Source organism: Myxocyprinus asiaticus, chromosome 15 (assembly GCF_019703515.2).
Source record: "Myxocyprinus asiaticus isolate MX2 ecotype Aquarium Trade chromosome 15, UBuf_Myxa_2, whole genome shotgun sequence".
Taxonomy (NCBI): Eukaryota; Metazoa; Chordata; class Actinopteri; order Cypriniformes; family Catostomidae; genus Myxocyprinus; species Myxocyprinus asiaticus.
Genome location: NC_059358.1, coordinates 38,084,376 through 38,112,194, shown reverse-complemented (window position 1 = coordinate 38,112,194; position 27,819 = coordinate 38,084,376). Strand labels below are relative to the sequence as shown.

At 38.1% G+C, this 27,819-nt stretch overlaps 1 protein-coding gene across 1 annotated transcript in view; it reads right to left on the bottom strand.

The window, feature by feature from the left end:
• Nucleotides 1-1,105: 1,105 nt before the first annotated feature.
• LOC127452731 (threonylcarbamoyladenosine tRNA methylthiotransferase-like) overlaps nt 1,106-27,819 on the bottom strand; it is a 560,218-nt gene continuing 533,504 nt past the window's right edge. Inside the window, exons 13-15 of the mRNA XM_051718387.1 lie at nt 25,300-25,383; nt 20,102-20,266; nt 1,106-1,759 (exon numbers count right to left, since the gene is read on the bottom strand). Of these exons, the coding sequence (XP_051574347.1) occupies nt 1,598-1,759; nt 20,102-20,266; nt 25,300-25,383 (411 nt within the window). The 3' untranslated portion in view covers nt 1,106-1,597. The remainder of the gene's footprint in view (nt 1,760-20,101; nt 20,267-25,299; nt 25,384-27,819) is intronic.

Below are 27,819 nucleotides of genomic sequence, written 5' to 3'. Positions count from 1 at the left end.
CCGCTGAAAAGCTACAAGCTCATTTGAGATGATTTGAAAAAGCCTCAGTGTAAAATGCTGCTGAAATTTTAAAGAACAGCATAAACACCATAAAACAAATATCCTCCTGCTGTGAGGAAAACTGTCACCATTATTCATTTCTACTTTGTACACGACTACAAAGACATGTAGGCATTAGTACAACTCTGAAGGCATTTGTAAGCAGTCATGTAGGTTTCATTTAAACAATTTTTAAATGTCAATTATGATACACCCTGTGAACAGACTTCTCGAATAGTAGCAGCGTCATGCTAATTTTCAGTTTAATTTACGTTAAAGAAGTTTTGTTCGCATGTGACGATGTATGAGTAAATGGTAAAGTAGTGTGGTATTTTCCTCAATTGCTAGAACATGTTAGTGCTCTGAATTTTGTGTGTTCATGTTTGATTGTAACATGAGCATGTTGTGATATACTGAGTGTAAAGTGGTTGGCTATATGCTAATATTCAGTCTGATGGATATTTACGAGTGTTGATATCAGAGTGACTCTGTTTATTTATTTCAGAAGCCTTGCAATTGTCCACTATTAACCCTTATTAACATAAATGACTCGGAAGTTAATGCTTAACCTACTGGCATCTAGTACTAAATTATAAATTATTATTATAAGTTGAAACAAAGAGACAGCACAATTTGGGGGACAAACATCTACATATGTGTTTGTAAAGCTCCATAATGGGGAATGGGTAAGAAGTTAATTGACATGGAAATATTTAGTAATGCTTCCCAGGCTATGGCATAATATTTACAGTCACTGTACTATATTCCTGTAATATTTGGCCAGAAAGTACACATCTTGCCTCTTATATCTATAGCTCGTTCTTTATACACTTCATCCTATCAACAAGAGTATCGCATTTTCAATTAATCTGACATATAAGACTGTACACAATAACACACATCCATGCTACTTAATATATGTGGCGCACACACGTTATTCGCGTTGAGGTCATACTTGGGTTATAAACGCACTGAAGTTTCACAAGTGCACAAAATAAACCAGCTGATCTCCCCATGCCAAAATCCATGAGAAAACATTCCAGAAATACTACCCAGGAGACAGTGCTGAGAGTGTGGAGTCTCATTTATTAGATTTGCATTATGCTGTGAACAAAGACGGCAAGAGTCGGTTGCTCTGAGCCCAAACCCAACAGTGAGACACCTAAGCTTGAAAATGAACGACTGTTGCCATTGAAAATTAACAGAAATCCAAAGACACTTTCAAGCTGTCCTTGTACAGAGGCAAAGAGTCTTTGATTTCTAAAACAACAAAAAGTATGAGACAAAAAAACAGAACAAAACAAAAAGCCTTTCTAAAACATCACAATACATGCCATCACTTGGTAGCAAGATATGTTTCAGTCTTTAAAATAAACACTAAAATTTATTGGAGTCCTTGATCAGTAGTTAAAAAAATAAATAAAATAATTGCACTAACTTATCTGCCTCATTTACCTTTAATTGACCTTAAAACACAATACATTAACATTCGAACATTGGTTTGAAGACTGCACACTCTTTAAGGCCTCATCCGATGCATCAGGATGAATCTTCTCTGTTAATGGAGCTTCTCAATCACAAAAGCAACTATTATGGCAGCTAGAGCCAGTCCCAATGAAAGCAGTTTGAGTCTTTCACCCTCAAATCTCCATGACCATCCCATGAGCGAAGAGGAATCCACTGAGGCATGGACACCATTCTGATGGGAACTCTTCAACTCCTGTGAAAGAAAAGACAATTAAGCATACTGTAAATACCAGACAAATGGATCCTAGGCTAGGGGATGGGTCACGATGGTCCAACAATTGACTATTATATTAGTGAGGTTCACTAGTTTACCTATTTTTTTATTTTTTGATAATTTTAGTGGCAGTGCTTTAATGTTCTTCAGCTATTAACAGTCTGCACAGTAAAAACTCTCCTGGAAAAGTTGCATCTCTAAATTTATCCCCTTTAAAGCAGCCATACACATGTAGATGTTTTTGGCCACTGTGTCTCATCTTGCACCGTTTTTTAAGAGTCCAACCATAAGCACTGCATTTTTATGATGCTGTGTCAAGTTATAAATAGTCCAATTTCTAAAAATGTGTTTGAAGAACCCTGCAATGTTTTCCTTTCAAGGAGTTCTACAATACGGTTTCATTCCATTACACGCTGTCTCCTTTTGAACGCTAAGAAATGTGTCAGTGAACCCGAAACCAGCCTAATTAAACTTGGCTTCCTCAAGACCATATAGGTGACTGGTTGTTCAAGCAACCCAACGACTAGTCGATTTTGGAAAGTTAAGTTTTGCACATCCCTACTATCAATGGTACAAAGTGATAAGAATGGAATATTTTACGAACTCTTTGGTTTATGGATCACCCCTACCTGGCATTGTACAAGCAACCTTTGTGTTAGAGGCCCAGATCCTTTAGGCTATCTGCTGACTTTTGCATGTGGACTTTCTTAAAGCATGTTACAGCTTGTCTCTGGGTCTATGCTCATGCAAACACAAGGACACAATAGCTTTATTCTTTTCTTCCAATTGTCTATAATCCACTACTGAATGTAAAGGAAGCACCTGTGCTTAGCCACAATCACAGGTGGAACATCTGCAATGAAGCCACGTACTTCAAAATTGCCGTTAAATGCAAATATCAAACTCCATCATCATAATTCAAAAAGAAAAATGTACATTTTGACCACCAGGTTCTCATATCAATCGATGAATCGAAGATGCAAGACAAGACTAACTGATTATACATGGTTTTATGCATTAAAAGTGCGTTACACTGACACAATTGCCAGACCATGAGAACGCCATGTCATCAATCTTAAAACCAATGGTGCATAGACTAATTCTGGATGACAGATATGGTGTTTTGATATGAGCCAGTGTGCGCAGTAGAGTCCAGATGTCATCCATCAACATCAAACTGACAGTGCAATGATAGAGGGCAGTTATGCTCTAAAATGGCCAGAGATTTAAGACTGACTAGCACATCAAAGACTCAAAGGGTAAAATGGTTGTAATTGGAAGTCTTGTCCTCTCTAATGTGTTGGAACAATAAAGGTTCATCTATAATGGACACTGTAATGGAGAGATGTCTCCCATCAGGCCAGGCCTGTCAGCTGACCCAGTAATATGTTCATTTCTGGAGAGGGGGTGATATATCCCTACTATTAAATATAGAGCTTCAATCTGAATGGCCATATTAAATGGTTTTGATTTCAATGTTTCAGAATGCCATGGTGGTAATAGCCAGCTGGTTGTAATGCAGATATTCATGAAGGAACTGTTTTTTGATACCAGTTGATCTATATTTGCACTATCCATTGCCTTTCTGTGATGTATGAAGTGGAGGTGCTGGCGGCACCGAATGGCAATTGTTTGGCCAGACGGGAAATTATGAAAAACCAAAGTGATGCTCTAGAGCCACTATCTTTAGCGTCCTTGGGACATTAAATGCCATTACCAGGATAGAGAATGTGTTAAACCTCTACACATGTAAATGATCCTCTCAAATAACCTGGAGGAAGTCTACCTGTGAGGTAAGGTTGGTATAGTGTAGCTAGCCCATCCCTCATTATAGAATATCATTTAAAACAGATTTTCAAGAGAAGTACGTCTCAATGTTTCCTTCTCCTCTCAACCACATGTGCTTTATGGCTAATGTTATTTATTCACCCTCTGTCCTTATAACAATCATGGAAGTTTAATGGATTGGAGGGTCCATCTTTGTCTATGGGTGAGCTTGTCCCACTCCCCACAATATGGGAAACCACAAATATTATTTTTGCGTTCGTATTTGCTCCAACAACAAAAGAGAAAACATAATTACCTTTCTATGACTATCTACAATAGGAAAAAAAGAGAGAGCACTGGATCCTTTGTCTTCAGAAGAGACAAAGATGTCAAATTTACTGTCACACCCTCAGCAGCTGTATCAGAAACCTAATCACTGCTATGGTAACTAGTTTTTTATAACCAATGGACCAGAAGCGCCATATTCAATTTTTGACAGTAAAGACAACGAGGCTGTGAGGGATAGACGTACTGTTTCTTTAATGGGTTGTACTGCAGTTTTGGATCATTCTACTGAAGAAAAAAAATCTTTACAAAGAAGTTCAGTAGACAAAAAACTCTAGAAAACACGAGTTGTGGAAAATTAGATCTGATCTAGGAGCTTTATAAAGAGCATTTAATTGAAAAGACTATAAATCTGTGCCTTACAGCCTCATTTTATTCACATTAAAAGATGGCGCTACTGTGAATGTGGTCTATTACAGGACAATATAATAAAAATATACTATAAATGTAAATACAACTTTTACAAATTGAAAAATACAAAGTTTACGTTGCTAAATAAGGCGGAAACATGTCATCGTAGTCTTTGAAAAGGGTACATTTTTGCGAGAAATATGCATTAGAAGGTCAGTGAATGGACAGTTTCTGGTCTGAAGCTGAAACCAGCTGTCACATTTCTCCACCAGCAATAATACTAAAACTAAAGGAACGTTTTTTTACTGCTCTACTGGGATACAGTATGTCTCACTTGACGCCTATGGCTCACAAGTCTAGTTGGAGAACGATATGGCCTTCAGTGAGCACACGGGTTCATTTGAATGTTAACCATAAGCATGGGTGGTAAGCCGGTGATACTAATTATTTATGGACGAGTGACAGGTATCATGGTCCTTTTAGCGACATCTGTGTATCAGTGTGAATCAGGTCACAGTTGTGATTTCCAAATGGGGTCTTCCTCTGCCATGTGTGTCTGTGTGAATGGAAAATGTCATCATTTTGCTTCACAAGATTAGGATCGTGCAGCCGAACCTCCACCCACAGACTACCTACATTACTCATTGTGCCCCATTCAGCGCCACCTCACCTCTGGGAGTGTATCCAACAATTATTGGTCCTAGGGCTATCATGGGCCCAGTCAGAGTCATTCAGTTAATTCTTCTGACTCCCGCATGACTGTAATACGCTCAGCTGTGTCTGAATCATGGCTGTTTGTGGCTATGGTAGAAGAGATTAGCTGCCCTGTTAACATGATACAGCAGATGAAAGCTTTTTGTAAACAATAAATCCAGTTTTTGAAACCAAACATAGCAGCCAGTCTACAAAACCAAACTTATGTGCTACTAAATTCTTACAAAAACACATCCAAGGCTGTACAATTTCTGAGTTGAGCTAGTAACGAAAGGTATTTTCTATTACACTGAGCATATGCCATTCACAGTCAAAAATGAACATGTAAATTGTGTTAATATGACTATACTAAGAAAATAAAAAAACGAGCAAAGTGGAAATGTAATTTCTTGGTGGTGTACATCGAGTCTGCATTCCAATTTCAATGGTCCTAGTACAGAGCCGTGGGGGTCTTCAGTGATGAATAATATAATCCAAGGACCACTCTGCTTAAAAGAATGTCTGAAGTCGACATGAGGTTAGACTTGAGTAATGTAAAACACCTCTGAGTCTCTGGCTGCACTACGGGAGAGCGCAGAGGAACCGGTTGGAGTGTATTAAAACTTTTAGTCGTGTGAGGAATGTCTTTGTACTCCTCAACTTCCCTGAGCAGATATTCAATACAATTACTTGCCACCCATCTCATCTCGGGCACGCCATCGGAAGCCTGTGATGAACACGGGTGGAGTCTTACTGAATAAAATCTCCTTAGCAATGGAGATGGGAGCTCCAGTTATCTGCTGAAATCCTTCTCTGAATCCTCCATATTTTCCACTTTTCATCAAATAATCTGCTCTACGATAAGAGGGGTTAATCAGGAGAGCATATTTCAGAATCCTGTTTCCTGTAAAATCTCAGTGGAGCAGGAGCTGGTGGGATGGATCAGAGAATATTTAGATGGGCCACTTCTATTTAAAGAAATGGGAGAAATTGGAACACCCAACCAAGAAGTTCTAGCGCCCAACGGTCAACGGATGTAGAAAGGAAGTCCCGCCTTACAGAGACAGTCACCTTTTAGATACAAACATCACCTGTCAATCATCTCGCTAACACACATGCGCATTAGCTATACAAGCCGGGACAATTGCGTTTTAGCGAAATATGAGGTAAAGCACAATTTAGGTATCCAATATTGTCATATTTTATTGTGATTATAAATGTCCTTTGATTGCAATCTTGACCGACCGTTTTTGAGATTTCAGTCTTTCGCCATTCAAGTAGATAGGAGCTGTACTGTCCTTACTGGAAATAGTCTCCTGAGAGCATTCCAAAGATTGCCGACAATGGACTGACATGCAAGAAAGACATCGGATGGATGGTCCTCCTGCCTGTAAGAATGGTACTTGATTAAAATTTAAGAGGAATGACAGTGGGTTATGTGATAAAAGAAAAATGTATATAGTCATCATTTACTCAACTAGCCCTATTTTGTGAAAAACACCAGTTGACATGATGGTAAAGGAACTATTTTTGTTTAAGTGACATTAGCAATTTCTGCTTGAAAATAACAACCAGGCTGGTCAACAACTATTAGGACATAATACCTGGGGATTAACAAGAGCAGTCTGTCACAATCTAATCCATTCCTGTCCCCATGTTCACAGTTTTAACTGGCACCTCTTCATGGATTCATTTCTACATTTGGATGTGCAAAACAGCACTTAGCTTTTAAATCATTTGTTAGTATGCCCACTAAATACCGGACTGTGTGTCTTCTAACCTCTATGAACTCCAAGAGACAAATCAGCAACCAGACAACCCTGCTAAGAAAGAGGCCCATTCTCCACCGATGCGCCAGTGCCTGATTTGGAACCGTTCTGTCCATTTCCACTCTAGGAAAGGTGATTCTACAACCTGCTGTATTTGAAAAAGTAACCTCAAAGGCCAGAGGTGGGATAACGTCCGTAATCTCTGTACAAAGTAACGTTTTCAAAGCAACATCAACTTAGTCTGGCAAGACAGGTGCAAAAAAAATAAAAAATAAAAAAAAAATAGATCACTCTCATTATAATCAAAGGTCATTCAAACTGTGTTAATATACTTGCATAACTTCTGCTCTATCAAAATAATTTTGTGATGTCAAAGTAGTGAAATTAGATCACTGAGTGTGATATATGTTCTCAACACTTGTAAGACTCGTAAACAAAAACTGTGATGCACTGCATATTTTTTTATGGGCAGGATATTTAGTGCCGCAGATAGTTATATCATCGTTCGACTAAATTGTTCAGTTTTCAAGACAGTGGAAATGCAGGCCAGTTCTGAGAGAGGTCTGCAGATCTCTGGCCAAACACCAGTCTAGCATTGCCTCTGTAAAAACCTGCACAATTTAGGTGGAAAAGGGTTAAGAGAGTGAGTTTAACAGACTTTTTACTTCTTCTCTATCTCTTGCTTTTTCTCTCCCATTACTCTCCCCATCTGCCACTATCTTTTCTTTTTTTCTCCTGCTCTTTCTCCCCTTTTGATGAATGTCAGTTAGAGTGACTGCTAGTGCGTGCTGTGTCCAGACACCGCATTGATCCATGTCTGCGTCATTCTCAGACACACACACACACACACACACACACACAAACACACACACAAATCAAATCAGTGGTCGTCAATAGACTGTGGGGCTCAGAGCGAGGTGCTGCCATCAGAGGCTCAAGGACGCAGCCGCTGGACCTCCAGACGCCAGCCATGCCTGAATGATCTCCCACCTAGCTGAGGTGATAATCCACACACACACACACAGTCTGCCTATGATCTATCTCGCTCAGACTTTTCACCATGGGGGGTTTAGACACAGCCAAAGCCCAATAAATACTGTCAACATCCAAACATTGAAAAATTATTTTCACTCTGATTTTCATGGATAGTGAGGGAAAGAGGGAACAGGAAACCTTTTTTAACTCAAAATAAAAATGATTACTTGTATTAACAGAAAAAAAAAAAAAAAAAAAAAAAAAACAGGAGAAGAAGAGGAGATAAGAGTGGAGCAGGACTGACAAATTATGTGAACTGGACACAAACTTCCACATGAACATCGCAGATCAATGTTTCAGAGCACATTAACCGCTAACCATAAGTTTAAACTACTTGAAACTTTTAATAACTATAATAATAATAAAAACTTAAACTAAAAACAAATGCAAAATGCAAACACAAAACAAAATAAAAAAGCCCAAAACCAAAAACACAAAGCCAAACAAAACCAAAAACAAAACAAATAAAAACAAAACAAAGCAAATGAAAAAAAAAAACACACACACAAAAAAAACAATACAAAACCAAACAGAAAACAAAACACCACCACAAGACACAACAAAACAAAACAAATGAAAAAAAACAAAACAAAAAAACAATACAAAACCAAACAGAAAACAAAACACCACAACAAGACACAAAACAAAAGGAAAAAAAAAAAAAAACACATCTGAACAAAACCAAACCAAACTGAACACAAAACACAACACAACAACACACAAAAATAAATAAATAAATACAAAAACAAACAAATAAACAAACTGATTTGGCCTAAGGTCATGTCATTTTCACATGCCATATTAAAGTATTTCTACCAGAAACTGTCTACATGACTACGCATTAAAGCACAGAGATCAACTCTGAGCAGAACCCACAGCTGTAATGTCATGTATGCAAGAATAATCTAAATTCAGTTCCGCAGACTGAGTGTATTACAGAGAGCTAAATCTTGTACATTAGCCCAGAGCCTGGCTGATAAGATCTCAGCACCAAAGAGGACAATTCTCGCGATTACTCAGTAATGACCTAAATATGCACACAAATAGCCATAGACACCAAAAACTCAGCATATGCATGTTCTTCACTTAAATAACAAGATTAGAGTATTTTAGCCAAAGCTGCTGGTTTACAAACCCATCTGCAACATTATCACTCTGATCTTTAATCTCAAAATGTGCAGAAAAAAGATCCAAAGCAGCAGGCGACAAGGGATCGCAACACAATATTTTCTCACTCTACTGAAATCAGACAACCCACAGCAGTCCAACGAGCCTCCATCAGGGTAATTGATCAAGTGACTGAAATTGCACCTCTATCCATTAATCTTCAGCATCTGGCTAATGCAAATAACAGGGCACATGCAATCTAGATTAATTTCCTTAATGAGTGAGGAGGTTTTAAATTAAACACTATCTCTAAGACTAAAGAAACAGCACCCTCTTGGCAAGCAGTTAAAAATAGACTGTACTTTCCTCATGTCAACTGACTAGCTTTAATGCACCTGGTCATTTACCAGATTTTGTGTGTAAGTACAGCAGTGGTGTAAACAAAAAAAACACACACATTTCAAAGTGTTGCAATGCTTTACCTTATCATACTGTACTGATATTCAATATTTTTGACTAGAGGTAGACGATATATCAGTTTTACCGATTAATCGGTGCCGATAGTTGCTTTTACATTAGCTTTTTCCAAAAAAAAAAAAAAAAATGTTTTTCATTGCGTCTTCAACTGCATATCTTGTGAATAATAATAAAAAAATTCTAAATTCAAAATAAGAGTCCTTTGAGTGTCTCGGGCTTGTTTATATTTAAAAATACCTCATTATGCAGCAAATTTAATTTTTTTTCTGGCTATTATTGGGATTTTGGTTGCACAATAAACTGCATCTGGGATTTAATTCATTTTGTTCTCTTGTAGCATCTATGTCCGTGCCTGTCATAATTAAAGACTAAGATTTAAAAAAATACATATATATTTTATAAATAATTTTTTGTAACTATCAGCCGAATAATTGGTAATCGGCCTTTTCCACCACCTTAGTTACCAGTATCTGCAAATTGGTCTTGGTCTACCTCTATTTTTGAGCATTTTAGGTCAAATTTAGGTCAACACACTCTCGATTATTTCCAAGCCCAGAACAAACAAAGAATATAATGTGCAAAAGGACAAAAAAGTCCATTGCGGATTCTGTTTACTACTGAATGACTATTCTGTTTTCAAAAAGATTCCAGAAAACTCTCCCTGTCTTTATTTGGTTGAACAAACAGATAGTCCTGACCCAAACTCACAACATTGGTTGAGTCTATGTTGTGTCAGCTCTTATAAAGACTTGTGTCCTTAATAAATTTAGTGGGTAGTAATTATTTTATAAAATCAATAATTCAAGTGCAGTATATAGCCACACATTGTGAATAATTGACAAGAAAGCACAGCCTCTCATAACTTATTGCTTACATATACCACTTTTAAATAGTCTATGCTAATACCATAATGCTTTTTAATAATAATAAAAAAAAGCCATGATAATTCTGTGAACATCCTGATTTAAATGGAATGTCAAAACAATCCATTAACAATGTAATTTTCCTGTATTTACATACGACAGAAAAAAAAAAGGTTGAAAAAGGTTGAAATTTAATAACATAAATGGCAGTTTTTGATAAATAACATGCTGTGGTAAGGCTTGCTGTCATCTCTAAAAACATGTTTGACATTGTGTTGCTTAACAACACTGACAGACCTGTTCATCCGGCTTTTCAGACATAAATACGTTTTGTGTCATTTTAGATTGAGACTTTGTTAATTAATTGATAAAAAAAAAAAAAAAAAAATAAAATAAAAAGATACCCTTATAAAGGTAGAAATGCCCCTGAAAATAAATTTCAGGGGTCAAATAGTGCTGCTTAATGAAGAAGTTAATTTCTTACACTGATGGCTGTAGATGTGACAGGTGATAGCTCGAGACTCGGGCAGGCAAACCAGCAGTAGGACAGAAAATACATCCATATACATCAGAGAAACAGGCAGTCTCGGCAGGGAATACTTGGTCGGGGGCTCTCAAGATGATGTAAAGGGCCGGCAATCCCACACTGCCAGAGGAAAAGAGCCATGGGAGGAACAAGCACACACAGGCAGAGGTACCCGATACAAACACACACACACACTTAGGAAGGGACAGCGCACGAGTTTGGCAGTATTAAGTGCTGCAGTACTTTAATTCCCAGTTCCAGGTGTTCGGGGAGCCGTTTGTGAATTATGAAGGCATTATCAGCGGCATGAATTAATGCGTGGCCAAGGCAGCGGGGGGTGCTCCATAAGACACTCTTTAATGGCACCTTAATTTTTCAGCGCTGCATGTTGTTGACATACATAATGCACTGCTGTGTTATTGTGTTTCAGGTGCTTCTGAGCTGCTGCTTCTTTGAAAAGAGATGAGAAGAGAATAGGGAAAAGAGCCAATAAGGAGAAGAAAAGAGAACCGAGACCAAAACGAGACTAAATGAGCCCAGGAGAGGATGCAAAACAAGACGAGAACAGAATTAGCCAAAATGAAAATGGGAAAAGACAAGGAGAAAAGGAGATTAACTTAGGAATCTGGGATGGGAAAAAGATTAAATAGGACAAGACACCAAGTTTTGGGGTGAGTTGAGGGGTGTGCTGTGTGCCTGAGGAAGTATATCATTGGTGATGCGTGCATGAGTGAATGCAGGAGCGGGTTTGGGTATGATTTCTCCCCCCTCCCCTCTTTTTGAACATAGATGCTGAACGGTTGCTGTTCAGGCTGTGGAACTGGTAGCAGTTCACACAAATGGGCTGTTGTAAGTCAAACACACACATACATGCACAAACACATGTCCTTCAACAGACCAGCACAAGACACTCTAATGACAACAGTTCTACAGAAGAGACCGCATTTACACAAAATCATACAAGCAAGAGTGCTGATATACAGAACAGCAGTATAATTGCGAGTGTGATATTACTTTTGAATAGTTCAACAAACAAATAAAAAATATTAAAAAACTTAAGTTTCAGGCAAAATAGTTCCAAAAGAAGACAAAGCATCAAGCGCAATTCACTCTCTGCACTGTTATCATACAAGTTTTTATCTTTATCATTTTAGTGGTGACTCTGTTTTTAATGAATCAGTTAAGTAAATGATTGAACGACACATAACATAAAAAAATGCTCATTTGTCACCAACTACTGGCATCAATATGCAATTTCTAGAAAAGGTCACTAAATAAATCAGGGGAAGAAATAAAAATGAAAAATAAATTAAACTATTCGGACAGCCACAAACACTGTGAAGCAGAGTGATACAAATACTGAAACGTCACAGTGCTTTTAGAGTATAAGGAAGGAAGGAATGAAGGAAAGGATGGAAGAAAGGGAAGGAAAGGAAAGATGGAAAGAAAGGAAATATGAAAAGGAAGGAAAGGAAGTAGGAAAGGAAGAAAGGAAAGGAAGGAAGGAAAGAAAGAAAAGGAAGGATGGAAGGAATGGATGAAGGAAATGAAAGATGGAAAGGATAGAAAGGAAGTAAGGAAGGGGAAAATGAAGGAAGGAAGGAAAGGAAGTAGGAAAGGAATGAAAGGGAGGAAGGAAGGATGGAAGGAATGGATGATTGAAGGAAAGGGAGAAAGAAAGAAAAAAAGGGAGGAAAGAAGGGGGAAATGAAGGAAGGAAAGGAACGAAAGGGAGGGGGAAAGGAAGGAAGGGAAAAAAATGGAGGAACGAAGGAAAGGAAGAAAGGGAGGAAGAAAAGGAAAGAAGGAAAGGAAGAAGGAAAGGAAGGGAAAGATGGAAAGGTAGGAAAGGAAATGGATGAAAGGAAAGAAATGAAAGGAGAGAAGGAAGGGAGGGAGGGAGGAAGGAAGTCGGTAACTACAGTTTCCGTTCAAATACCATTGTTACTACATTTATTACTACTACTGTAAAATCATAATAATTGAATATGATTTCATTTAAACAGTGTAATAATCTTTCAGAATCTTTTTTATAATATGAATTGCTTTTCTGATAATAGGGGAGGCCAGTACTGATTTTTGTAATATCAATAACTATTCCCAGGGGTTGATCTTGATTAAAAACAGATTTCAAAGTTTTTCTTTTTGTTACATGAAACCCTCATTAAAAATGTATTGTATTTTTATTTTTCACCAGGACTTCATTTATTGAAATTATTACATGTTTAATGACAAGCTAAGCAAAGAAACAAATAAACTGTTAAATATTTATTGTGTGAAAATTTCTATGAATTTAAAAAAAAAATACGACCAAACAATTGTGACCATAATAAATTACTTTATTTTTTTACCTTTGTTCACTAACCAAGTCATTAAAAGTGTCCGTGCAAGCTTGAGATAAAAAACAAGATGAGATGTCTGAAGAAAACTGAAAAAATAAGGTAAATATCCCTTCACCTACAGCAGAGTATTTATTTTCATTGTCATGTCCAAACAAGCTGTGATTTTGCCAACTTATGCACAAATTGTTTTTGTCTGTTTTTTTTGGGCACAGTCAACAACTATCACCATGGTGTTTTTTCATGCATGTGAACATGAAAAACAGGTTTCTCCAGGACAGGTTTCTGTACATAAAACTGTATTATTATTATTATCGTCATTATTATTTTTAACATAATGATGGCTATATTTCAATAACAAGTAAGACATTTGTTTATTGTATGTGTGGTGTCTACAGTCTCTTCCTCTTGTCAAATGAGGAGATGTCTTCTTGGTGCTGAATCAATGTAGATTATTGACTGATTTGGTTAATTCCAGCCTCTATATGACGTGACACTATCTGTGATTGCACTGATTTTTGACTTTAGCTAGGATTGATGTTGTTATTCTAAACAATGAAAATGGACACTTGAGAAAAAAAAAAAAACCTTCTACTGTATTCTTCTCATAAACTTGTTCACACAAACACACATGCATGAACCCGGGGGAATCTTCAGGGAGTTCCAATTAGCTCTTACCGACCTATCAATTAAGAACAATTAACACCAGCAATTCTAATTTGCCAGTGATAAACACAAACAAACATAGCTTCTATCATGGGAGAATACAGAAGCATCTAAGATGCTCACTCGCTCTCAAATGCAGAAAAATGGAAAGTCCAAGAACTGGAGCGTTCCACATCTTTACTACAGGTGATACAGAACACATGCAGAGTGAGCAGTTTCCCAGTCTCAGTACGTCAATGCAGGACCATTTGTTTAGGTGCTTGACAAACACACAGCTCCTATTTCCCTGTTCACAAGGCAAACGCATGCTCGCTCACACACAGACAGTCACTCTCACTCACACACACACACACACACACACACACACACACACACACACACACGGGAAGAGAGCTACTAATTTATTGCAGCCATAAAACTCAAAGTTATTTTGGTATGGAAGGTATAGTGATTTCTGGACATGTACCACGGTAATATGATTTTGGAGCTATACTATGGTAATACAATGTGGTTTGACATTTACAATAGTAATGGCATTTTATTTGGACATGTATCACATTGATAAAAAAAATGTTGTGGGGCGTTTCATGTTTATTTGTACCATGTACCATGGTAATGCCATTTTTTGGACATGTCCCAGGGTAATACAGTGTGTTTTTGAACATGCACCATCATAATACCATGTTTTTTTTTGTTTTGTTTTACATGTGCCATAGTAATGCCATCTTTTTGGACATGTACCATGGTACAACCATGTTTTCTTAAAACATCTATGGAAATACCATGTTTTTTTGCACATCTACCATAGTGATACCAGGTTTAATTTGGACATTATAAAATGGTAATGTCTTTTTCAACATGTGCCATAGTAATACCATCTTTTTGGACACATACCATAGTAAAACCATGTTTTTTGGTCATCTACCATCATAAGATGTGGTCACGTCTGTGGTCATGAAGTCATTTGAGAGACTGGTTTTGGCCTACCTGAAGGACATCACTGGACCCCTGCTAGATTCCCTTCAGTTTGCTTACCATTCAAAAAGGTCTGTGGATGATGCTGTCAACATGGGACTGCATTATATCCTGCAACACCTCGACAGACCTGGGACTTATGCAAGGATCCTATTTGTGGACTTCAGTTCAGCCTTCAATACTATCATGCCTAATCTTCTCTCAACCAAACTGACCCAGCTCTCCATGCCCACCCCAATCTGTCGATGGATCACCAGCTTTCTGACTGATAGGCAGCAGCTAGTGAGACTGGGGAAACTCACATCTGGGACCCTCACTATTAGCACTGGTGCACTTCAGGGATTCATTCTCTCTCCACTGCTCTTCTCCCTGTACACGAATGACTGCACTGCAAAAGACACCACTGTCAAGCTCCTGAAGTTTGCAGACGACGCCACGGTCATTGGCCTCATCCGCGACGGTGACGAGTCTGCATATAGACAGGAGGTTGATCAGCTGGCTGTCTGGTGCGATCACAACAACCTTGAGCTGAACACGCTCAAAACAGTGGAGATGATAGTGGACTTCAGGAGAAATCCGCCTACACCACCACCACCATCCTGAACAGCACTGTGACAAGCAGTGGAGTCATTCAGGTTCCTGGGCTCTACCATCTCTCAGAACCTGAAGTGGGAAACCCACGTATACTCCATTGTGAAGAAGGCTCAGCACAGGTTGTACTTCCTTCACCAGCTGAGGAAGTTCAACCTGCCACTGGAGCTGCTGACTCAGTTCTACTCAGCCATCATTGAGTCTGTCCTGTGTACATCTATAACAGTCTGGTTTGGTTCAGCCACCAAATCAGACAGAAGGAAACTACAATGGACAGTCAGGACTGCTGAGAGGATTATTGGTGCCCCCCTGCCCAGTCTCCAAGACCTGTACGTCTCCAGAGTGAGGAAACGTGCAGGTAGAATCACTCAGGACCCCACATACCCTGCCCACTCCCTTTTTTGAACTGTTGCCCTCTGGCCGGCGCTACAGAGCACTCAGCGCCAGGACAACCAGGCACAAGAACAGTTTTTACCCTAAGGTCATTTACTACATGAACAATTAAACTACCTTCAGGACTCTCATAGTGCAATAATGTATAAATACTGTATGTAATTTAGATATGTAAATTAACTGTACATAACCCTACCTTACACATATTACCATTTGCACATGTACATACGCAATTCTATGTTATATGTCTTATTTATTTTTTTGTACGCCTATTTATTCTCTTACCTTGTTTTATATTCTGTGTCTCACTGTAATATTCTCTGTGCACAAAAAAAAATTCCTTGTGTACGTGAGCACACTTGGCAATAAAGCTCATTCTAATTCTGATAATACCATGTTACTTTGGAAATGTACTATGGTAATATCATGTTTTTGAACATTACACCATGTACATTTCTGTAGGCCATGTACAATGGTAATACCATGCTTTTTTAGACTTAATGTATATCATGGTAATACTATGTTTTTTGGACATGTACCATGAAATGTTTTTTTTTTTTTTTTTTTTTTTTTTACATGTGCAATAGTAATGCCATCTTTTTGGACTTGTTATAAACATCTGCCATGGTACTACCATGTATTTTGAATATGTGCCATGGTTATACCAAGTTTAATTTGCACATTATATCATGGCAATGTTTTTTTAGGGCATGCACATTGGTAATACCATGCTTTTTTATTTTTTTTTTTTTACTATATACCATGGAAAAACCATGCTTTCATTACACGTACAATGGTGATACCATGTTTTACCACAGTTTTGCCATAAGATATTATGACTGTCCCATGGTACTCCCACAGTACTTTTGACCTAATGTAATATTGCACATGGCACAAAACTCAACCGTATTCAACTCAATGCATATGGGCAATGTTGGAACATAAGTGTAGCTAATTAAAGGATAGCTAGTATTACTACTAGTATTACACTGAATGTTCTACTAGTATAAAGCACTATATTCAAAGGCTGCTTTGAATATGACACCCTTGTGGCGTGTCATATTTAGCCCACTAGCAGCATTGAACAGAACTGCAAAAATAAGTACTGTTTTCAAATTTTTTTCCACAAACAGTATTTTATCATACATATGGATCTTTGACATCATGCATTAACATAATATCTAGATTTCCAACTGTTGTCTGTGTAACTTCCCCTTCCTCAACAAATCTGAACCAACCAGCACTCCACAAATTAATCTCTGACCTCAGCAGTTACCATCTTTTCACCTGGATTGGTCTAGGATCAGTGGCAGATGTCAATGAGTGCAGTTTTAATGCAGTGCCAGAAGACATCCACACACCTGCAGTGCCAAAGCCCAGTTCCTCCTCCTCTCAGTCACTTCTGTTTCAATGGATTCACAACTCAATAAATCACATTAAAAGCTTTCCTCTTCTTCTTCTCTATTTCCTTATGATGTCGCAGTGTAAATATATGTGTCAGTAGGAGTTGTGCTTAAAAGCGTTTTTCAAAGGCAAGTTAAAACTGAAAAACTTTACCATGGGCAGTGGAAAAAAAAAAACATGCTGCAATGCATTTATTGGAAACACTTTCAAGAAGCATCATTTTGGTGCACAGTAGTATTCCACAAGGTGACATTTTTGAAGAAACATTAGTAATGCTTCCACAGTGAAGTACTGTACAAATGCTTTTAAAACACTGAATGATCACTCATTGACCAAGTAAAGAATATAGCAATGTGACTCTGGAATGACAGGAGTGCAAGAAAATGATGAGAGAATTATCATTTTTGTGTCAACTATCCCTTCAAAAAGGGCTGATCTGGAAGTTTAAAGGTTGGCTATATTGCATATTTTATAAACATGAAATAATCAACAATAGCTGCTAAGTTGTCTTTTATGTGTTGGTGTGTTTGTGTGTGAATGAATTGAGTGTGTGTCCTCCACGAATGATTTCGGAATTATATGGCTGGCTTAACTGTCTATTTGTCATTCTATGCTAATCTGTGACTGCTGTGTTATTTTTCTAGGGGAGAGAGAGAGCAAACATCCACACAGAGGACATCAAATGATGCTTCTAAATGTGATACACATTTTAATTTCACACCCCATCAGATTTTACTGCCTGTCCTGGCAGACCATAAAGTGCAAGAAAGAAAGGGAGGGAGGGAGGGAGAGAAAATTATAGGATAGATACACTGGCGAGCAGTCATGGTCATCTAACAGAGGTTGTTCAGAAGAAATGTGTAAAGATGAGATTTTTTTATTTCATTTAGCTAAAACAGAGTCTACAACAAGTAACACTTTCAATACTTCATCTCTGACACCTTTGCAGGGAAGGTAAAACATGGTTTCCACATATTCTGACCAATTAATTTCCTTTCCAGTTCATTGTGATAACTGGATGTGTTTTTAAAAAATAATTTTGATTCAGACCAGTTTGCGAATGAGGCATTTTGACTAACTCACTGAAAAGAATGACTCAAAAGAACAATTCGCTCAAGAAATTGAAAATCACTATGGCTTAAGAGTATGTTTTACTTCCCATAAGAGCAATATTTAGCCAATGAAATATTATAGTGTAAACATAATTAAAAAATATAAATTCACATGACTTCTTAAGATTTTTTTTATTTCTATGACTTTCCCAGGCCTGGAAAATGTTGAAAGTGCCTTTTTATTTTGGGGGTTTCCATTACCCTTGGAAATCTAGTGCGAGGATCTTATTCCATGTCTCCTCAGAATATTAATTACCCTGTAAGACGGGCAGGATGTTTGGGAGAATATTGTTGAGTGGCTGTTGTGACACCCAGAGGTGGTGATAATTCGATTTCATCATCATATAGCAGGAGGGGAACTGAGGGTCTGAAGAGGTTTTTAGTGTTATGGACTGAAGTTTAATGGTGTGGAATGGATTCTGTAAGTAGCGGCTATCTGCTATCTTTAGATTCGAGTGAGTTCACTAGTTAACCACTTAAGAGCTCCAGGCAATGGCAGAGCACAAAGTGTGGAGAGCCAATTAGTGCAACAGAACATCTCAAGTACTGTACATTATTTCTTTCTTAGACATACATAATTTCAAAGTGTCTGGTATATATGAAGGAAATAGAGCTTGCACTTCATTATAGAGTTTTTAAGTGCTGTATTTCCCTCTCATTTGACTATAAATTGGCCACAGAGTGTCCGAAAACTGGATTTTTATCCTATAGCACAAAATGATTTCACATAAACATGTATAAAAAGTCAGAGTTAACATCAAGATCAGGTCTTCCAAGACCCAGACCCATACCAAATCTCTTAAGAACCATATCCAGACCAATACCAAAGCCCCAAAGACCAAGACTAGTCCCCTTGAGGTCCAGATCCAGACCAAGAGATAAACCCAAGACCCAGACAATGAAAAGTCATTCCAAGAACAAAGCTGTCAATTTTGATGAATAGATAGAGAATAGAGAAAACACTACATTTATTGCAGCATGAATTTCAGACATTGAGTCACTTTGTACAGAGGTTAAGTAGTCATTCAAAGCTACTGCATTCTCTGAAATGGTGAAAACCTTTAGTACATTAGAAAATTAATACAGTTTTGTCTGAGACTCAAAGCCGAGACCCAGATCAAGACCAAGACTTCTGAGACAGCTGAGAAATTCTGAGACCAAGTCCAATACAAGTTTATGTGTTTTTTGAGCAGTCTCACTACCAAGACCACAATATCAAGGCACAAGATGATGCTGAATGTGTTTAAATGTGCTTCACAATTAGGCTTTTATCTCACTTAGTATGTAAAAGTAGGTCCATCAAAGTTCTCTCACAAACTGTAGCATGTGTGATTTGGCAAAGGATATCCAGTATATCCAGTTTGCTTAATCTATAGTAGTCCGTTCTTGTCTGTAAGTGGTTCAACTTATTATTAGTAAAACTGTGAACATGCTTTGAATTTCACACTCTCTTCCCAATGTAAAAAAGGCTGCAAAGAGAGTGTGAATTCTGTACTCTTGGCCTGAGGAAATGGCCTTCAATCTGTGAAGTCTGTCTCTTCAGAAACAGAAAGAAATAGTGGGAAAGACGATTTGTGGGGTAGATCTCAAATTAATCTCTTCGAGACAGACTCTTTGGCAGCTGAGTGGTCAGTTGGCCATCAAAAGGTCTGGGCATGACTGATCGACCACTCAGCCAGTTTCCTGTGCTTGTCCTTGAGTGACCTAATTATTACCCTATACACTTTTGTTTCGTTTTCAACACCTCATCACAGTTAAATTCAGAATATTCTAGAAATTAAGCTCTCAGAAAGGACTTACCTTAACTTTTTCACTGATTACCACCAAAAGTTTGTGTCTTTGGTCTATCTTTGTGTCAACGTTTAACTTTAGAGTTAAAGAGTAACTATGCTTGAGGTTCACACTGACCTGAGGAAGTCCAGACACCTCTCCTTTCTGAAGAGGCTGAGCGATTGAGGGAGTGAAGACCTGTGCTTCGTCCACTGGCCGGCCCTTCATGTAGTGCTTCCCAGCTTCGTAAATATCCACCTCAATCATCTTCCCTTTGAACTCCGGCTTTTTGGGCACCAGAACCTACAGAGGTATGATGGAAAACATGAGTTTGAGAAGAGATTATATGGAAAGCAGTGGAAAGCAACAAATCTAATCTGCTGGTGAAAAAAGTAGAAAAACATCAAAAATGACCTGTTTATGGAACTTGTGGAGCTCAACGTCACAATTTGATATTTATTGTACTTGACTTGTTTAACATGTCCTGTGTCTGAATCCTGAGGCCCAAACCAAACAGCATTGATCTTCTTGTGTCCGGCATAAAACTGGAGCTCAAATCAATAGCACTTGACAGATCTGAGAGTTGTGCCATTGGCCATTACTTTCAACAGTTAACAGTATCCATTCCACACCTTTAACAGTCTCCATTCCACGCATATGCCAATTCCAAACACGATTTGTAAACATTAAACTGTGCATTATGAATTCCTATCTCAACACGATCTGTTGTGCTTTTCCATAAAAGCTGTTCAATGAGCTTGTAAGTCCCATATACCATCTTGAACGGTATTATTAGGTGCAGCTTTTAACGGTTTTCTCAAGTGGTAAAAAAACGAAAACAAACAAGCATTTTGTTTTATTATGCATGTTGTTGCGTTCCTAAGACCAGGTCGTTGTATACTCCTCTACCCCCTGTGCATCTGGGACATTCCATTGAGGCCTAAAGAGATTAGGGCTTCAGATTTGCATTGGGTCTGAAAAGAGATGAATCAAACCAGGCATGGGGGCTGAATTGGATTAAAAAAGCTGTGCGGTTGGATCTATAGGGGTTTACATTGAAATTGCCTTCATTACGTTGAGCGGCAGATAACTTCAGAGTGTAAAAACCACCTTTCCCAGACATGAAAGGCTTGCTGGAGAGCTTAAAGCGCATTATGATTCATCAAAACTCAGACATATCAGAGGATCTGTTGAATACGTTTTCAATTAGGTTGGGGAAATAAATGTGTTTTCCTTTTTCTCCATCTATGCGGCGGCCAACATGTGCCGTGAATTTTAATTCTTTAATATGAATGGGCTCTTTCCCCATTTACCTTTTCATTCAATTACACAAACCCTGAAGGTCAAATACTAACATTTTTAAAGGCAGATAATGTGGTAGCAAGTCTTTTGTCTCCCTTCTATTGAGATGAGATCTTGCACACTGGAAACCCATTAAGAGTTGTCCATGTTCTGCTAGAAACTGCAAATCATATCTCTATAACGTTTCTTATTGTAAAACAAATGGTAATTTAGAGCCTGTGGCAGAGGACATGGCTGAATTTTCTTTGAACCTCTTGAGTTTCTTTGCAACAGTACATCACTGGCAGTGCTACGCTCTAGAGTGAGAGTATGGCCTTGAAGAACAGGTGAAGAGTAGGGTTACTCCATGTCTGGGAAGGACCAGGAAATCGGGGCGGAGGTTTTGAGTGTAATGAGGCTGAATAGCCATACGCCTCTGCACTTTTGGTAGGGGGTAATTTAATCAGCACACCTGCTGTTTCACACACACGTCCAACATATAGTGGGGAGTATGCTTAATGCAGATTGCAACAAAAGCAGAAAAGATGGGTAAAGTATAAATGTGGGTAAAGAAGAGTGAACGGTACATAACATATTTGCCACAAAGTGTGTCTTGGCACAGTGGTTAAAGATGTGGGGTGATAACCTATAAGACATCGCTTCGAAATAGGGGGTCAGGAATTGGCTGGTTAGTTTGTCCCAGTTTTCCCCTGATGGTAGATGCTGGAACTACACCATGCAGTCCCCCCAAAAAAACATGTTTTGTAATTGACACCCATTCAAAAATAATTGTTCTGCTGAAATAAATGTTTTTTCAAGCATTCACAATTATTTCATTATATTAAAGAAGTTGTTTTACCAGTGACAGATTGTTTTGTTGAGGGTTCTTAATAGCGTAAAATAGACTTTTTCTTTTTCCATATTAATTGCTATTGACAAGTCATCTGTAACTCAAGTCATCACGTGACATCTGAGCTGCCATGAGCAACTAGAATGATCTCATTGTGAATTTAAAGACAGTAGGTTGAAAGTTCTTCAGCTAAACCAAGTCTGCACTTACTGAAATTTAAACCACTGCCCACAGTGGTGGAAGCGAGAAGTGATGTTAAACTAATGGGCATGTGTGAGCTCCCGTTTTCCGGTGAAATTTTCACAGAGGGGCACCAAAAGTGAGTTGTTTTTAGTTGTAAATTGTGTAAAACAGCAAAGAGGAAATAAAGATGAATGGGGATGCAAATGGATAGCTCTCTCCAGGTATATTAGCATAAGTTAATATAATATTAGTTCGAACCGCATAGGGAGAGGACCATGAGCCATCACCTTCATGCCCTTGAATAAGACACTTGGGGCACTCTAGTGGGACTGAACCTTTAAAGGGGAGTTAAATGGCTGGAGGTCGCAGAGTATCTGTGCTGTTGTTGCTAGTAGATGTTCCTACTCATGACGGTATCCATTTGTACAAGGCAATACATCACTGTTTTCACTCCCATTAGTCACATTGTCATGGCTTATTTGCATAAAGTTCAACTCACAACTTAGTCACATTGCCAGTAGTGTCTGTTGCTCATTCCAGAAATTGCCAACTCTCATTGAAAACAAATGAATTCAGAACACTTAGGGCCCTATTTTAAGACCGCTATATCTTAGCACAGTGCTTTGCAATACATCATACACGCAAAGTCAGCGGTAAACACATTAACATGAATTTGGTATAATTGGGCTGTATGCAATGCATTAGAATAATAGAAATATAGACGATTTGTATCTTATGTTCTTTTGCACATACGTTGAATGTCAAGCATGTTTCTGTAACAGTGACATGCTCCTTATATAAGCATGGAAAATGTGGTGTTCGCCAAGCTCCACCCCTCTTTGTTATAGCTGCTCGCTCTAACAAGCTCTGCAGAACCCACCATTGGAATGAATGGGAGACTGCCGTGAAGGATGGGGCAGTGGTGGCTCAGCAGTTAAGGCTCTGGGATACTAATCAGAATGTTGGGGGTTCAAGCCCCAGCACTGCCAAGATGCCACTGTTGGGCCCTTGAGCAAGGCCCTTGACCCTATCTGCTCTAGGGGCGCCGTATCATGGCTGACCCTGCACTCTGACCCCAGCTTAGCTGAGATATGTGATAAAAAGAATTTCACTGTGTATGTGCAAATGTATAATGTGTGATAAATAAATATAATTAATACATTAATTAATTAAAATGAATTAATTAAAAAAATTAGGAGCAGCTTTTGGCAAAATATTCTCTTAAACGGAACCGATAATATTTTTACGTGGGCTGGTATGAAGAGTGACAATGTAATGCATATGTATCTGAAGGTTTTTGTAAAAGAAATAGTTAAATTACATAGTAATTTTCTTAAAAACTGGAGACTGTGAATCAGAATCAAGGCAAACAATTATTAGTCACTTGAAAAGAGAAAAATCTGTATTTAATAGCGATTACACATCTAAGAACATCGGTGTAACGTGTAAACATAACGTCTCATAACACATTCATTTTGATGCTGTGAACTGTTTATTTACTATTGCTTTTACTATGACTTGAATCAGTACATAAATGAATTAACGTTCAATTTTTAGCTTTAAAGCAAATGTAGGTGTCGTTGCAGATGTTATATTTTCATTTGGGAATGAGGGCTGACACCATTTATTCCATAACATGCTCTTCTCCAGATTTATATAATGATTATTTAAAAAAAGAAAGAAAATCACTACGGGTATCTCTCTGAGTAACTTGTGTCACAATTACAAATGACCTGGCAACAATGTTCTTTAAATTTTTTGGATTATTTTTATAAAATCCCACATAAAATAATCATACACATTACTTCCATAGGCTGTCATTGGAAAACAGCAAATGCGTGTCAGAGTAATGGCGGCAGGGCAACAGTCGCTAAGACAGGATTGGTCAGAAGTGCTTTTAAGGTGGGGCTTTGCGAAGGGTTAATTAGAGCTCTCACAAAAATACACTGTTTGTATTTGACTGTGTTTGAATATGGTAACTATATTTAGTAAGGTATATACAACGCACTGTTCCTGTCTGTTGTACTAGGTACATAGTAACATGTTACTGCAGTTCATGCACATGTTTGAGTGCCCATGCTTCAAAGTTGACAGAAGTCCTTGACAAGTCTGGGCAGCTCTGTCTTAAATTTTGTCTTTGACACTGGCACTGGAGCTCAAAGGTAGGCCGGGCTTAAGCTCCAAACAACCTGAACTTAGCTCTTAATCGTTGCTATGCATATGGTGAGCCATTGAGCAAAGTTTGACTCTCTCTGATTGATGGTCAGTCATGTCTCAAAGACTCTGGTGAGCGTACTGGCTTTGAGTATCTAGATCAAGAGGAAAAGAGGGAGAACAAAAGGAGGAAAAGAAAACGGAGGGGCTTGCATCCAAAATAAGACCCCCCCCCCCATCCTTTAACGCACAGCCCCTGTCCTCAATCAATGGCGCTGGAGATGACTTTCTGTTGGGTATTATAATGAAAAGATCAATGGTGGCTGGCTGGACGGTGTAACCCCCATGACCCATGTGGAGCGGAGAGCCATAGCATTGCACTTGACTGTGCTTAAGACTGATTGAAGCCTCAATCTGACAGAACTATTTAATGATAACATTTGTCTCATATCAGACCATGAACTTGGTTAGAAAGAAAGCAAATGGATTTTAGAAATGTAGAAGACATAACTAATATTCCAGGTTCAATACAATTAAAATTAACAACATTATTATATATTTATTTTCTCAAATGACAACAAAATGGCAACCTACACGTTGGTTACACCACTTGATTTCAACATTGGGAATATTGACATTTTTAAATATTAAAATATGAATACTATTTATAATAATTATAAAAAAAATGAACAATATTTATTATTATTATTTTAAAATATTGTTAAAATATTAATAATATTAATAATATTTTAAAAAATCACTGTTTATTAAAAAAAGAAATAATAATATAGTATGAATAATTATACATAAAAAAAAATAAATAAAAAAAAAGAAGCCATTATTTAGTCAGTCAAAGGTCTACTCGTACCTGTTCATAAAACTTGTTGTGGGCAACATAGTACTGGGAATCAAAAGACTCTTCAGTCACCAGCACATGCTGTCTTTCTCCAACCTGTGAGAGATGAGAGAGAGAGAGTGTTTTAGACAAAAAGACAGGCCAACAAATAGCAACAGAACACGAATTGATTCCTATTACTATAAAAACATTCAGAGACATTCTTCAATGTTTGAAAGACACAAACAGACAAATGTGCAAACAGTCTTAACAGTCTTAATGATGTCAGCAACTCCAAAACCAAAAGCTAGTGAGCTGCCTCACTACCTACTCCCTACATAGGCAGCTGCCTTCTAAGACAGCATCCTAACCATCAAGTGACTGATCTGGAACACTTTACCAAGTCAGCAACTTTATGTGGCCCAAAAAATAGTCTCTGTAGACTCAACAGGTTCGGGAAAAGAGCACGTATATTTACATTACCGTTCAAAAGTTTAGGGTCACTTATTCTTTTTTTTTTTTTTTTTACACATTTTAGAATAATAGTGAAGTCATCAAAACTATGGAATAACATAAATGGAACTATGGGAATTATGTTGTGACTAAACAAAATCCAAAATAAATCAAAACTGTGATATATTTTAGCATCTTTTTTATTTATTTATTATTATTTAATTTTTTTATTCCAATTTGGAATGGCCAATTCCCAATGTGCTTTTAAGTCCTCGTGGTCGCGTAGTGATTCGCCTCAGTCCGGGTGGCAGAGGATGAATCCCAGTTGCCTCCGCGTCTGAGACCTTATCACGTGGCTTGTTGAGCACGTTGCCACGGAGACATAGCGCGTGTGGAGGCTTCACGCCATCCACCACGTGCCATCCACCGAGAACGAACCACATTATATCGACCACGAGGAGTTTACCCCATGTGACTCTACCCTCCCTAGCAACTGGGCCAATTTGGTTTAGGAGACCTGGCTGGAGTCACTCAGCATGCCCTGGGATTCGAACTAGCGAGCTAGCGAACTCCAGGGGTGGTAGCCAGCATATTTTACCACTGAGCTACCCAGGCCCCTATTTTAGCATCTTCAAAGTAGTCACCCTTTCTCTAGAACTTGCAGACATGTACTCTTGACATTTTCTCAACCAACTTCTTGAGGTATCACCCTGGGATGCTTTTTAAACAGTATTGAAGGAGTTCCCATCTATGTTGGGCACTTATTGGCTGCTTTTCTTTATTATTCGGTCCAAGTCATCAATTTCAAAAACTTTTTATTAATTACATTTTAGTTTTATAATGAAATAAATTAATATGGTGGCACAATTATATTTTTGTCTACAAAACTAATTTCAAACATTTAAGCATACGCCTTCAGATCAAAAGATTTTTAAGATCATGAGAAACATTTCAGGCAAATGACCCCAAACATTTGAACGGTAGTGTAGGCTGATGATGAAGATCTGTCAGCAGCTTACAGAGATGTCCTGTTTTAAAAATCCCCCTTCCAGCGCTGGCAAAAATAAAAAAAACGGCAAGTTAAGTTGATATTATCTTATGACGGAAAAAATCTCCTTTCACTCACACTGTCAAAAAGCGACTGTTCATGTATTAAATACATTTTAAAAAGGCTTTGTGTGGCAACCAGTGGTTTACTCCTCAAAGAAGTGAACTGAATGCACCGAGTGCTTTAAAAAAAGAAGCGAGACAGCAACAGACATTTGGGCAAATAACACAAATGCAAACATGCAGAGCAAGGTTGTGTGCATACTTTAACGATGTGTTAATGAAAAAAAAAAAAGCGTGTGTACATAGTCTGAGGCCTGGCATCCAGCAGCCTTCAAAATATAAAGAGATGGAAAGGTTGTTCTCCAATGATAGTTAGAGAGAGATGCTTATGAAATCCAGATTGCCCTTATTCTTTTTAGCCAGAGCATCTGGCCTTTTGAAATGACAACTAAGTTAATGTGCTTTGCGGAGCCTCTTGCCCTGTGAAAAGGTCCCTCTTTGTTTGGGGGCCCCTCAGCCTGCTCTGGATGAAAAGCTGACTGCAGGAACAAGGGGAGACGAGCTGCTTGTGTCTGAAATGCTGTTGTAGGCGGTCAACTGCTTTGTGCCTCTACTAAACCCCAGTGCTTATTAAAATGTGCCTGCCTATCCAACCCTACAAATACAACACACAAAAGAAACATACATGCGGGCGAGCTCTAAGTGTGTATAACTGACTGTTGCGCTAACTGAGAGCCTGTAGCTGGACTTCAATGATGTGGGGACAATAAATGACAATTTTTTGGCTCACAACACAAGGAAAAGCATGAACCAGATGGCATATCTATCGACACAACCATCTACAGTATATGCAGTGGTCCAAAAAAGTATTTATGCACTGAAGTCACACTTACAAATGTGTGAATGTTCATTGCTTAAAGGAATATTCTGGGTTCAATACAAATTAAGCTCAATCGACAGCATTTGTGGCATAATGTTGATTACCACAAAAATTTATTTAGACTCATCTTCTTTTTTTCTTAAAACCAAGCAAAAATTAAAATGAAAATA